Source organism: Palaemon carinicauda, chromosome 15, assembly GCF_036898095.1.
Source record: "Palaemon carinicauda isolate YSFRI2023 chromosome 15, ASM3689809v2, whole genome shotgun sequence".
NCBI classification, from domain to species: domain Eukaryota; kingdom Metazoa; phylum Arthropoda; class Malacostraca; order Decapoda; family Palaemonidae; genus Palaemon; species Palaemon carinicauda.
In genome coordinates, this window is record NC_090739.1 from 22,957,803 (window position 1) to 22,972,215 (window position 14,413).

General features: G+C 42.0%; 1 protein-coding gene across 6 annotated transcripts in view; it reads right to left on the reverse strand.

Moving 5' to 3' along the window:
* Window positions 1-14,413, reverse strand: part of msps (msps cytoskeleton-associated protein 5) — a 374,587-nt gene that overhangs the window by 61,646 nt on the left and 298,528 nt on the right. For 4 of the 6 annotated variants that reach the window (XM_068388223.1, XM_068388221.1, XM_068388222.1 and 1 more), the window contains 3 exons: window positions 7,118-7,192; window positions 6,771-6,964; window positions 6,316-6,522 (listed from right to left, as the gene is read on the reverse strand). In XM_068388223.1, coding sequence (XP_068244324.1) covers window positions 6,316-6,522; window positions 6,771-6,964; window positions 7,118-7,174 — 458 coding nt within the window. In that variant the 5' untranslated portion in view covers window positions 7,175-7,192. Of the gene's footprint in view, window positions 1-6,315; window positions 6,523-6,770; window positions 6,965-7,117; window positions 7,193-7,434; window positions 7,533-14,413 lie in introns of all 6 variants that reach the window. The other 2 variants (XM_068388224.1, XM_068388225.1) reach the window with 2 other exon arrangements.

A 14,413-nucleotide genomic window follows, 5' to 3' on the forward strand; every position in this document is an offset into this window, starting at 1 on the left:
GCGAGCAGCATGCGCAGGTGAATGATCGCGTGAAAGGGTGCGATGGTGATCAGCATCCGCAGGAAGGCGATCGTTCAGGGTTGTGCGATGAGGAGCAGCATGCGTAAGCGGGCGATCGTGCAGGGTTGTGCGATGGCGAGCAGCATGCGCAGGTGAATGATCGCGTGAAAGGGTGCGATGGTGATCAGCATCCGCAGGAAGGCGATCGTTCAGGGTTGTGCGATGAGGAGCAGCATGCGTAAGCGGGCGATCATGCAGGTTCGTGCGATGGCGGGCAGCATGTGTAGGTGATCGCTGGCGAACTGGTGATCGCTGGCGAGCAGAAGGTCGACGCGTGTCCTGTGAGAGGACAGGTGGTGCGGCGCGTTCACGAGCAGGAACGGGAAGATCGCTGGCGCGTTGGCGAACATGTGTTTCTGACACACGCGCAGCACGGTGTTGTGTAGCCACAGGACCAGGTGGATGGTGAGCAGGGAGTTCAGCAGGAACTAAAGGGTGGTCAGAGACCGCAGGGCGATGGTCCTCAAATGAGCGCTGACGCTCGGAAGAGAGCTGACGAGCAGGAGAGCGCTGGCGAGGGGGGCGAACCTCAGGAGAGAGCCGACGAGCAGGAGAGTCTTGGCGAGCAGGAGATCGCTGGCGAGCAGGAGATCGCTTGTGCGCTGGCCCTGCTCGCATAAGGGAAGAATCCCTTAGCCCCGAAGGGACCGTTTCCCGTCGGGTGACGAGTTCTCCAGAAGGCGAAGATCCGGCAGGAGATGGTGAGCGGTCTGCAGAGAGGTTCAAGGAGGGCGGAGCAGTCGGTTGAGGCTGACGAGGAGAGTCCCCCCCGGAGGACGAAGACCCAAAAAGGCGCCTCTTAGTCCCCCTGTAAGGGGAAGGGAGGCCCTTGTGGCGTAGAGGGCGGTGAGCCTTACGGCGGAGGCGGCCTCGGGGGAGATCGTCGGGACCATCGGTCCTCCGAAGGGGAGTCTCCTTCAAAACACTTCCCTCGGAAGGAAGCTGGGCAGCGGTCGACACCGAAGGACTCATTTCCCCCTTCGAAGGATGCACGGAAGGAGGAGGAGAGCCTAGAGCACCATCACCAGCAACAGCACCTGCGTCGGAAGGCCCAGCCACGTCGGAGGCCTCTGTCACCACGACGTCGACAATAGACAGAGGGTCTACCTCCGCTACCACCGGCGACTGTTTAACAGCGGCCCCCAACGAGACAAGGTCAATAAGAGCGACCCTGGAGGGCAAGCCCTTAAGCCCCAGGGACGACCAAATCTGTGACAGATCATCACTGGATAAGGCATTATTATCAATAACCTCCCCCGGAGGAGGAGGGGGAACCGCCTCGCTATGGGAGGCGACGCCCTTTCCCCCACCGAAGGTAGGGAAACAGAACAAGGGCCTGCGCTCCCACTCGGACGACTCTCCTTAGGAGGCGGAGGAGGGGGAGCTTCGGAGGAGGTTTGGGCGGCGGAAGAAGAGTCCCGAGAACCTTCCTCCTTCAAGGCTAACCCCGGAGGAGAACGGTCTCTCTTGGACTTCTTCTTACGCCGACGGCCAAACCTCTCCCACTGGGAGGCAGACCACTCCCTGCACTCACGGCACATGTTATCCTGGTCGCACCGTCGGCCCCGACATTGAGGGCAGAGGGTGTGAGGATCCGTAATCACGTCCGACATGAAAGTCCCACAAGGACGGCCGGCAACTCCAGGGCATGTCCGCATATTAAATAAAAGAAAATAACTGAAGGTCAACTTCCAACCAATCACACAAGCTGAAAAGAAAAAGAAGAAAATTAAAGGCTGTCACGAAGGCGATGAACAGACACGTCTGATCACCGCCGAGCCAAAAGTGAAGTGAAGCAAGTCACCGGTGTGTGGAGGGGGGAGGGGTAGCAAGCTACCCTTCCCCACCCCCCGCTAACTAGCGCGGGGGTAATTAACCCTCGTTAAAAACTATTGGCTCGTCATTTCAGCTGCGCTAAAAGTAAACCCTTTGTAAATAGCGTGGTTTGTATTTCGGTTACGGAACAAAAGTCATTTCTATACAGTACTCATCTTCTCTCCAAAAGGGATAGAGAAGGTCTCAAACCTGGGGTCAGGCATGGCCGAGTTGTAAGTTTTGGCTACAAACTAGGAAACGAAGGAAAAGAAATCCATTCCCTATCCCTTGGTATGAGTAACAATATATGATAAGCCCTGGATCTCGTCTACCTGTTTTGTCGAGGTCAGTGCAAGCTGGAAAACAAAAACTGTCTTCAACTGGTTTGAGTCCTCTCGGAAGCCAGAACTACTCAAAACTTTTTATAAGCAATGACAGCTCCCATGAAGACAGGTCTACCCACTTCAATTCAGCCTAAAGACTTCGTTCAAGGATGAGTGACGGCCTTTTGCTGCAGCTGAGAGGCATTTCTCTGCGAAGGTAACATGAGGAAATCTGCTAGTCGTCGTAAAGAGGCTCTGACCGGAAAAGTACACCTTCTATAACACCAATCACAGATGATGGCTGACTTTGCCTGGTACACTGTGGCAGAGGATTTGTGGAGGTATTCAGACATCTCCCAAGCAATGCCTCGCAAAAACCCTTTTGCTCGGAGATGCTGGATATTTTCCACCCGTGAAGTGACAGGGACGTTACCGTTGTAGTACCTCTGTAAATGTGTCTGGTAAAGCAGGTTAGACCACAGGGGTAGTTTTCTTGGAACCTTAGTCAGGCGCAGCATGAGGTCTGAGTACCTTCCAACTTTTATCCATTAAGGAGCCAACAAGGTCACTAAGGTTTAGAGTAGTCAGGAACCTGTTGACTACTCTTCGGATCAGGCAAACCAGAGGAAAAGCATAGGCATCAAGGTTGTTGCTTGGATGTTCGACTTCATTCTCTAGTGACGCGGCCCGATCTAGAACTGGTGAGCAGAGGATTGGTAGCTTTTGTCGAGTCTCTTAACAAGCATATCTATTGCCGAGGAACCCCACAAAGTCAGGAAGCTCTTCATCACTTCAAGATGAATGGGTCACTCTACTTCAACCATTGTCCCAGGGGACTGAGCTTGTCAGCAATTATATTCTTCCTGCCTGAGATGAATCTTGCTGACAGTTCTACTGGGCTGTCTAACTGAGCCTGCTTCACCAACCAGCAGAGGTACTGCAAAACGGTCCCTTCCCTTTTGACATATGTCACTATGGTAGTGTTATCATCCATCAATGATACAGAGTGGACTTATAAGACTCTGTTGGAATGATTGCAGCACTAGAAGTGCTACCTTCAGGCCCAGCAGATGGATGTACAAGCACCTTTCTTCATTCTCGAACAGTGCCCTGAGGCTACTTGGTGCCTTAGGTGTGCTTGCTCCTCAACCCTCATTATGCATCCATAAACAGAAGCATTTCTGGAGGTGGTCATTCCTAAGGATTTCCCTTTAAGAGAATGTAGTCTTTCATCAACAAGACATTACATTTTCTTTCTTCCTGTTTTACATGAGCTAAATTTTGCAGATCATTGGCTGCTGAACAAGGTCTCTTCAGGCACCAGTGAAGGGATTAAAGTGTAGACAACCATGTGGCACTAAGTTTTCCAGGAACAAAAGGTGCCCTTGCAGTTGTTGCCACTGTCGAGCTGAGAGATGATGTTTTATAGGAGAGGTCTGGCTACTCTGTTAAAAAGTGGCAGGAAAACTCCAGTATGTCTCATAGCATTCCCAGATACTCCATCCTCTGCTTGGGCTCTAGACTGAGCTTCCCTAAATTTTATAAAAATCTCAAGATTATGACTAAAGGAGAGAAGCATGCCCTGATGTTGAATGAGCCATTTCCAAAATGAAGAAAGGATTAGCCAATTGTAAAGATAATATGGAGGACATACCGAGTTAGCTTGAGCCAAAACTCAGAGAACGTGAATTCTTGAGGGGCAGTAGACAGTCCAAAATAAAGACGCCTATTGGGTAGACCTCACCCCACCAGGGATGAAGCAGAGGAACTTCCTTGAAGACCAATGGACTTGTACTGTATTTGGAAGTATGCATATCTCAGATCCAGAGAGAGAATAAAGTAGTTCCTTCTGCTAGCAGCCCATTCGGAGCTCACCGTCTCCATCTTTAACGGAGTTTGTGATACCGTATAAACTCATTCAGGGCTGAGAGATCGATGAAGTCTCCAGGTTCCCGGTCAACTTTTCCACGTAGAACAGGCAACTGTAAAAGCCTGACGATCTACCCTGCAGGAGCTGCCGCATACCTTTGTACCACGTTCTTCAACTCTGATTGAAGGGAGAGGTGTTTTTCACTGTTCATGATATATGACGATAATGTCGTCGGTGTCCAAAAAGGATGAGAGACAACGAACGAGAGGCCGTATCTGTTCTGAAGGATGTTTAACATCAGCTCCTCTGTTCCATGGTACTGCCACTTTGCCAATTGGTAAGCCACGCTAACGATTTGTATTAGTATTCTCATTAATGATTTATCACAATGATACAAAGCATTTTGTGTTAGTTTTATTTCATCTCTGATAATAGATCAATATTTATCCAAAGAAAGTACACAAATAGGACAAATATTTTCTTAGAAATAATATATTTCCTTTTACATTATAAAAATACTTTTGCCTCTCCTGAGACAATCTTATTAGAGCCAGCATCTTCAAGAATGTGGATCCAGTCACAAGGTTTTCTGCTTCCACAGGGGGTTAAGACCTAAATCAGGTGCTGACGGGTCAATCGTTTCTCATGATACCTCACTCCTTGGTGATTAAGGTCTTCACATTTCCTGTTTGGTCTGAGAATGTTGCCTAGCCAGTAATCCAAAGTTAATGGGACTGGACTGTCCCTCATAGCCTTTGATGTGCTCTTCGCTCCCATGCTTGCCTTAGGTGACAGAACAAATGCCTGCGTCTTGGAAGAGCTTGCCAGGTTACATCAGCAAGACCTGCAGACCGCTCTATCTTTCGGCTGTTTTCCATCAGACAATTGAGAATCTCTAAGGTGACATCGTGGAGACCTTGAGCCTGTCCTATCTAGTCTCGAGGATGAACATTTTCTTCTAGAGGGTGACTTAGTTCTTAATGATAGTTCCCTTGTGAAAATTACTTTTGGTATACTGTAGAAGGGTTAAGTTTCTTAGATGAAGAGGTTGATCCCCTGATAGGAACTTTGCAGGAAAAAAAAAAAAAACGCACACGCAGAGAGGGATTTAGCAGATATCTTCAACTTCCAGGAAGACCCTGAAGAAGAATAATCTTGCTTTGCCTTCTTCAGAGCCCTCCTCTTGTAGCAATCAAGCCGATGTGATATCAGCCATTATTTACATTCCTCACACGATTATGACTGCATGCAATATTGACCTCTGCAAGGACACAATGAACAGGGATCTACAGAGCTGCTCCTTATGCAAGTGCCGCATTTGCGACACAATACACCTGGGCAGGACAGCATGCTCACAAGTGTTTTTTTCCCATTCTAGCAGCAACTCAGCAATCTGCAAAGTCGAAAATGTAAACACCAAGAATATGTTCCTGCTAACTGATGGCTGAAATCAAGGTTGCTATCCAGTGAGCTGGCAGGGGGGAGGATTTCCCCACCACCTTAAGTTTCCAGCTTTTTGAAAGTATATTCCTATTAACCCTTTTACCCCCAAAGGACGTACTGGTACGTTTCACAAAAGCCATCCCTTTACCACCATGGACGTACCGGTACGTCCTTGCAAAAAAATGCTATAAATTTTTTTTTTTATATATTTTTAATAATTTTTTGAGAAAATTCAGGCATTTTCCAAGAGAATGAGACCAATCTGACCTCTCTATGACAAAAATTAAGGCTGTTAGAGCAATTTAAAAAAAAATATACTGCAAAATGTGCTGGGAAAAAAACAACCCCTGGGGGTTAAGGGTTGGAAATTTCCAAATAGCCTGGGGGTAAAAGGGTTAAAGTACAAAGGTTTGTATTCGCGTAGGTACAAATCAACATTACACTTAAGGAAAAAACATGAAGAGTGGGAATGCAGAACTCAATCTACTAAATTTTGAGGTATTCATTAACTTTATAAAGTAAAATATTTTCTATAATCTCAGAAATTAATAAAATTTATTATACTGGTCCTCTTTAACATGCTTTTATAATTTCCACAAGCATTTTATAAGTTCTTTAATAAATTTGAATTAGTTAGCTCTATTTTTGTCCTTGCAGTTTCATCTTTTACATTTACTTAGTTTGATATGAAAAAAAAATACAATTTTATATCTATGCTAAAGCTCTTTTCTATTATCTTCATATATCTCACTAAATATTCTTATGGAATATATAGTAACTTAAAATAAAGTTGTCCAAACAAACCTTAAAGCAGTGGTTAATGCTTTGACTGATGCAGCAACTACTTTGGGATTTTTCTGAGTAAAACCTTTCATGAGCTCCTCTTGTACAACTTCATATTTCTCAATTTCACAGTACATCAGTATAACCTCCAAAGCTTTCTCCTGTGTACCACGTTTCGGCGCTGCTAAACATTTCTGCACTATACCCGCAGTGACTTCTCCCGCAGTTCTGTATGGGACATCCAATCATATACTAAATGCATAAAATTACTGCTGAATGCTAATTACTAGCTAAAGGGGCTAGTGCTGAAAAGCAAGGATAGCTCGAAAAATTTATGGAAGTAAAGATGTATATTTCCCAAAGGTGTATGTTTGGTATTTTCAAAAACAATCATTAAATTTCAAACTAAAAGAACCATAATGGTAAATGTTCATTCTTAAACAGATTAAGTCAACACAATAAAATCGCCAACCAACCTTGCAGCTACATGTGCATTCTCCACATAGGCTAAAACTGCATCCAGAGCCTTTTCTTGTGCTACAGCATTGCTATCGGTAACAAACTTTTTCATCAATGGAGCAAACTTTGCAAACTCAGGGGATTTTTCATCCACAATCTTTGGAAAATGTTTGGTGCATTCCTCGTACCCATTCACACGTGCTTTCCATAGCTGTGGAAAAGAATCAAAATTCAACTTTCTCCCTCGATTTAAACGGGCGAAACCTGTAAACAGGCTGTAGGCTAAGCTAAATACTGTATGATGTAAGAGATTAGTTGTCAATATCTGCAGGATGCAAAGGAGGATACAGTATAAAATACGAACCTTGTGCACACATCGGTCCTCAAGAGGAAGTTTGAGATATTCTGTGTCTTCTTCCATTTTGTCAAACTAAAACTACTGAAAGAAAGAAAGAAAAGGAAACTTTAACCAGTTATAATTCATATACAGTACATACAACAACATAAATCATGACATTAAAAACTTTACCTGTTTTAATTTAAATTACACAATGCACTGACTGTATATAAATGCTGTAAAGTACTTACAGTATAACAGTATAATACATGGTTGTAAAGGTTATGAACAAGAAATTATAATTTATTTTTTCTACACAATACAAAGGGTGAGAGTAGGCCTACCTGCCTTATCAGTAAAGCCAGCTCTCTTTCCACACACTCTTCAAGTAAAACAATGACTTAAAGGAAACATAAGATCAGTCACAATTTCCAAGCCAATCCTATAAAAATCAAGATAACCCTTATCAAACCAAATGACTAAATAATCTATCATCAATCAGATCCGAAAAATTACATAGTTACAATCCAGGAAATTTCCAATGATACCCCCTAAATTTGATGTATAAGCCCCCCAATAAAACTATGTACCTTTTAATGGTCTGTTAATTCTTTGTATTCAAAGTTAAACAATGGCAGACAACTGTTTTTCCAACCAGCCACTGAATTAAAACTTTATTCTTAAATGGATAAGGCAGTAACCATAAATCATAATTGTCAATCCCAAAATGACATCCTTATTTTTCTAAACTTCAAAGTTGTTGATTTATTCATTTGCTTACTTTTTTATTTTTCCTTACAAGAGCCTCTCCAAATCTGCTGTCATCTTATGAATGTATTATAAGTTCTCAAATTATATGTGGCTGTGACTTTCATTCCTGAAGATGTCAACAAAATTACATTAATGAGAATGTTCCACAAAAAATACCATACATCATGCAGCTCCATGTGTAGATACATAATGTATGCTAAAAATACCTTACCATGGAAATGCAATGTCCATCAATACCAGGTAATGTAATAAATGTGATAAATTTTAAAAGCAACTTGTGTTTTTCCTACCTATGCAAAATTGAATCCATCAAAGTACGAAATATGTTTTCAGTGAGAGCTGGAACAGCTTGTTGAACTTATAATGAGGTACTTATCGACAGGTGGTGAGTGAAGATGAGCCCTGCACACCCCAACCCGCTGTTGGAAGCTCCCAACCCGCTGTTGGAAGCTCTTTACTTATGACCTTTCAGCTAAGGACAGAAGGATGGTTGAGGTGGAAATTTTAACTTAAAGGACTCAGGTTTCTATAGCTAGGAAAAATACAAAACACTGTACTTTTAAATTCTGTGTGTTATCATAGACAAAATGATTACTGTCCTGCATGGGAGCTGGGCTTATTTCACGACTATTTGAGCACCCACCACAACACCAAGCACAAAAGCATCAAGGCACTTGTGGGTATTCCTGTAGATTGAAGGCCATGAAATTGGACATATATACACACCCCAATCTCCAACCTAACCGACCTCAAGATTTTTCTTGAGAACTTGAGGGCAAGGGTACAACCTACCCCAAACTTAGCGAGTTCCAGTCCTAAATGGTACCTCAATCCTTCCAACAGACGAGGCTTATACATAATGGATCATCTCACAAAGTCAAAAAGAAACTGTTTTCCTAGGAAGCAGTCCTCCACTCCCCAACACCACCTGCTCATGACTTCTTAGGAGAAAGGTGACTGCCTGTTAAGCGACAGAGCTACCTCTGAGCTAACTTATTTTGAGAATTGGGAGACCAACATATCCCTCCTCCTCAAAACCCAATTGGCCTATTGGTTGCTAACGGGAGCCAGGAAGGTCACTGACTTCCTACCGGATGGCACAAGACTCTTGCAAGTTAGTGCATAGGTAAAACAGAATATACAAACAATTAACTACCAAATAGGTGGACCAATCTCTAGTAGCTCCAGAGATGCATCTTTACCTAACCCAACCTAGGATACACCATACCACGATAACCCCTCAACACAACCTCATACATGACACTTCACCCTATGAATAACTAAGAGCATTTAGTATAAAAAAAAATACAGTCTACCAATGTGAAGCCAGGTAGTATTGTCCTAGTACCTCTCAGAAATTTATAACTGGTTTGGCATACATAGGATTAATGTTAACTGTATGTATACCACTGGAGTAACAGTTCACCTTTGTTGTAAGAGAAGAGAAAAGAGAAAATACAGAATAGTTTAACTTCCCTGTCAATTCCAAGGTAGGCTAAGTAAACTAAGCCTACACTGAGTGATGAAAACCAAGCTTACTTCCCCTTTATTAAGCAAGATAGCCTGTAACACACACACTATAACGGTTTAGGCCTATACATTGCATTAAACTATACCAATAAGTAAGTCAACACGTCTTCGAGGGTTAAACGTAAGCTATCTTATACAAAATTATCTGGACAAGACCTTGACTCATGACAATAATAAAAGATAAACTAGGGTTAATGTTATAAGACATATTTAGAGTTGGCCTAGATAACATTACTCCGAACAAAACAAACAAAGTGATCATTTAACCAAAGCTCTACAGAAGTTCGGTAAATTTCTGACTTAAAATACAAAATGGAATGAAAAGTGGTAGAGTATCGGCAACAAAGCACACTTAACATGTCAAAAGGCCAATGATCTCTCCTCTCCATCAAAGCAAGCAATAACTTTATATCAAAACATTGCACCACACAATCTTTCAACTTTATGGTTGATTCTAAAGGTCACTCAGGACCTGCAATAGGATGTACAGTACAGTATACAGTAGTATCACTGTAAACCCTACTGGCATAATTTATTGGGGGGGTTAAGAGGTGTGGGCAAAGTTTCTATTCTGGTAAAATAAAAGGTATTACTTCACAGTCATTAGAATAAAATGTTTCTGTATTTTTATAACAGATCTCAAGAAACTGAAATTAACTCCTACACTATTTTCATCTTAAACTAATGCCAAAGTAAGAGATACTGTAATCTTGAAACTATAATTAAAATATCCTGTTGCATGGCAAAATTTGTTACTTTGTCAGGTCAATGAGGGTTCCAATTAAACAGGGTAAGATGCCCAAGGTTACATTATGCTAATAAAAGGTAAGCTAAAGTTCATCTTACCCTTCTTAGCAATGATTCATACTGGTCGAGGCCAAAACTTAACAAAAGGTTTGTAATGTTGATGGATTAAGTAAATCTTCTTGTGTGCTGACTTTACGCTTTACCATAACTACGATTTCCTCACACAGCAGCCAATATATTTTCCCCTTGGCCATTAGATACTCTCTGTCAATTCAAAGAGTTCAAATTTTCACTGCCAGTTATAAATACTAGTTACTATTTATAGTCTTGGTCTGGTCTCTCAGAACTGGCCTTAGCGGTATGGTTGAGCCTGCCAGAGTGGATAAACTACCCCACCGACATTGCCCAGCAAAGTGCTGGACCATCAGCCTTCTCCTTTATTTAAGATAGGCAAAGGCTAGGAGAAGGAAAACTCCAAAATCAAACCAAACAAGACCCCAACGGCGGAGCTTCCCAACGCCGGCGGAAGAGGGCAATGCCTGTCGGGCAGGCAACAAGGCGGGCCTTGACATAACAAGAACCCGGCAGCTTGATGCAACCAACATCGGAGAAGCCGCCTGTCTCATATGTCTTGAGCCGCGGTGGAAACGGTGAGGGCCGTGTGTGTGTGCGTGGCCGTTGCAAAGCCACGACCACCCAAAACAATATACCCAGCTACTGGCATTCTGTCGTTTCCTCCACCCTTCTTCATCGATAGGAGGCTGATGGCTAACGACAGAACCCAATACTCGGACACGAGTGGGCGCTGACGACGACTATTTATAACAGTATTATTAAAGGGATGGAGATTTACTAGACCAACGAGTCAAAGGTGACTCCTACAGTACATGTCTATAAAGGCTAGTAATACTGCATTAAGTAATAATTCCAGAACTTATACTAAAATTACAAACCTTATCATTGTTATCAGGATTGGTGATATTTTTATTTTGGCAATTTGAAATCATGTGAAGAAACAACAGACAGACAATATCATATTCCTCATAACACTAACATCTCAGTATAGATATACTGTAGATCTAAACTCAACTTTTGATACTGTGACTATGGAACCAATTTTTCAAATTTATTTCAATTTACCTTTGTGACAACTCCAAATTAAAAACAGGCAGCTATAGTGCATTCTAACAAATACAGTATAGTACTCGTATGGGATTACTGTAACAGTATTTTATGAAATATCCTAGTAACTAATGATTTTTACGTATAAATGCAAAAAAGTAATTAAGCTGAAATTAACATCTATCCATTTTTGCAATGACTTTAAAGTTACGAGTGAAAATTTTACTCCCAATTAGTTTTGGAGTTCAAATAAGAAACATTTGAAACTTCATACTCCTAAATGTAAGATAATATAACATGAGCAGTACAAGTAAAAGTCAGAACACAAAACTTGATTGAATGCAGGCTATCATCCGTAAAGCGGCTTTTGGCAGTTTTTCACCATTTACTTATCCTTAAGATTCTATCAGCCTTGAATTACTCAAAGTGAAAAACTGGACAAAGCATCCTTCAAACTGTATGGTCTGGATTGAAAGGTCAAGACTTTCTCATATATAATAACAAGAGCTTAACAAAAATTTCCTAAGAGCATTCCATCAGTCCCTCAGGTGTGTTATATACTATGTATAATAATGATGAAAGACAGACAGACTACAGGCTGCCTAGAAGTATGACTAACAAATAATAACTATGTAAGGCAACCAAAACTATTCATCAAAGACAATTCAATTAAGAGTTACTATAGCTTGAAACTGAATTAGCTTGATCCATGTTAGAAAATGCAAATATGCTAAATGATTCTGTTTCCAGTATACCAGTAACTCGTGTAAGCCTCTCTATACAACAAATAACCACCAAGCCAGGCTCATTTTGGAAGATGGATGCTTTTCAAAATGAATTGCCTAGATCAATCTACTGTAAAGCCTAAAATAATTTTATATCGTGAATCAAATTATATAACTAAATACTGTATTTACAAAATAAACCAATCATTGGGATGAATCAACTGTAGTTCATTGGGAAAGGCATAAACTTTCTCATTTATCAAATAAAGTTTCTTTATGGGGAAAACACATTATTGCGGTCTGAAATACAATGTGAAACTATTTTTACGATTTACAAAATACAGTATTATGATTTTGTGTTAGGCTCAGAATACATTAGTCTAAAGGGGAGCCAGAGCTCCCCCGGTAGGTAAGTATATAAGGATACAACTCCTTGGTTAGGTTAGGTGGGCAACCTTAAATTAGGTGGCGTTCTTGTGTTTGCTTCCCTTTTGAAGTGTATTTTTCCTTTTTCTTTTAAACCTATGGAAATTGTATTTTTCTTTAATCATAACCTTTGAAATTTTACAGGAGGTCTGTCCCAACCAACTACAAGTGCTCCAAATCCTTTCTGTTTCCACCTTTAGGTATCTGATAAAATTCTAAAAGTAACCAAGACGGGTTTCCATTAATACCAAAATAAAGCAATTATTCTGATTAACGTGCACAAAATCTAAAAATAAAGCTAGGCTTTCTGAAAAATGTTATTTTTATTAATAAAATAAATTTTTGAATATACTTACCCGATAATCATGTAGCTGTCAACTCCGTTGCCCGACAGAATTCTATGGAGGGATACGCCAGCTATCACAATACTAGAAGGGGGTGTATTTACCAGCGCCACCTGTGGCCAGGTACTCAAGTACTTCTTGTTGACACCTCCTCAATTATTCCTCGGTCCACTGGTTCTCTATGGGGAGGAAGGGAGGGTCGATTAAATCATGATTATCGGGTAAGTATATTCAAAAATTTATTTTATTAATAAAAATAACATTTTTCAATATTAAACTTACCCGATAATCATGTAGCTGATTCACACCCAGGGGGGTGGGTGAAAAACCAGTGTACAAGACTAAAGGATAGCTAAGTATCCCGTATTTCATATAATCAGTTATCCACGATAACAATGAAATAATAAGTACCTGGTAAGGAAGTCGACTTGAACCGTTAATCTGCCTTTAATAAGATCGTCTTCCTTACTGAGCGCAGCGTTCCTCTTGGGAGGCTGAATCAACTCAAAGGTGCTAAAGTATACAGGGCTGCAACCCATACTAAAGGACCTCATCACAACCTTTAACCTTGGCGCTTCTCAAGAAAGAATTGACCACCCGCCAAATCAACAAGGATGTGGAAGGCTTCTTAGCCGACCGTACAACCCATAAAAAGTATTCAAGAGAAAGGTTAAAAAGTTATGGGATTATGGGAATGTAGTGGCTGAGCCCTCGCCTACTACTGCATTCGTTGCTACGAATGGACCCAGGGTGTAGCAGTACTCGTAAAGAGACTGGACATCTTTGAGATAGAATGATGCGAACACTGACTTGCTTCTCCAATAGGTTGCATCCATAACACTCTGCAGAGAACGGTTCTGTTTGAAGGCCACTGAAGTAGCCACAGCTCTCACTTCATGTGTCCTTACCTTCAGCAAAGCAAGGTCTTCTTCCTTCAGATGAGAATTTGCTTCTCTAATCAGAAGCCTGATGTAGTAAGAAACTGAGTTCTTAGACATTGGTAGAGAAGGCTTCTTGATAGCACACCATAAGGCTTCTGATTGTCCTCGTAATGGTTTTGACCTTCTTAGATAGTACTTAAGAGCTCTAACTGGGCAAAGTACTCTCTCCAGTTCGTTCCCCACCATGTTGGACAGGCTTGGGATCTCGAACGACTTAGGCCAAGGACGGGAAGGAAGCTCGTTTTTAGCCAAAAAACCGAGCTGCAAGGAACATGTAGCCGTTTCAGATGTGAAACCTATGTTCCTGCTGAAGGCGTGGATCTCACTTACTCTTTTACCTGTTGCTAAGCACACGAGGAAAAGAGTTTTTAATGTGAGGTCCTTAAAAGAGGCTGATTGGAGCGGTTCAAATCCTGATGACATTAGGAACCTTAGGACCACGTCTAGATTCCAGCCTGGAGTGGACAACCGACGTTCCTTTGAGGTCTCAAAAGACCTAAGGAGGTCCTGTAGATCTTTGTTGGAGGAAAGATCCAAGCCTCTGTGGCGGAAAACCGCTGCCAACATACTTCTGTAACCCTTGATCGTAGGAGCTGATAGGGATCTTACGTTCCTTAGATGTAACAGGAAGTCAGCAATCTGGGTTACAGTGGTACTGGTTGAGGAAACTGCATTGGCCTTGCACCAGCTTCGGAAGACTTCCCATTAAGACTGATA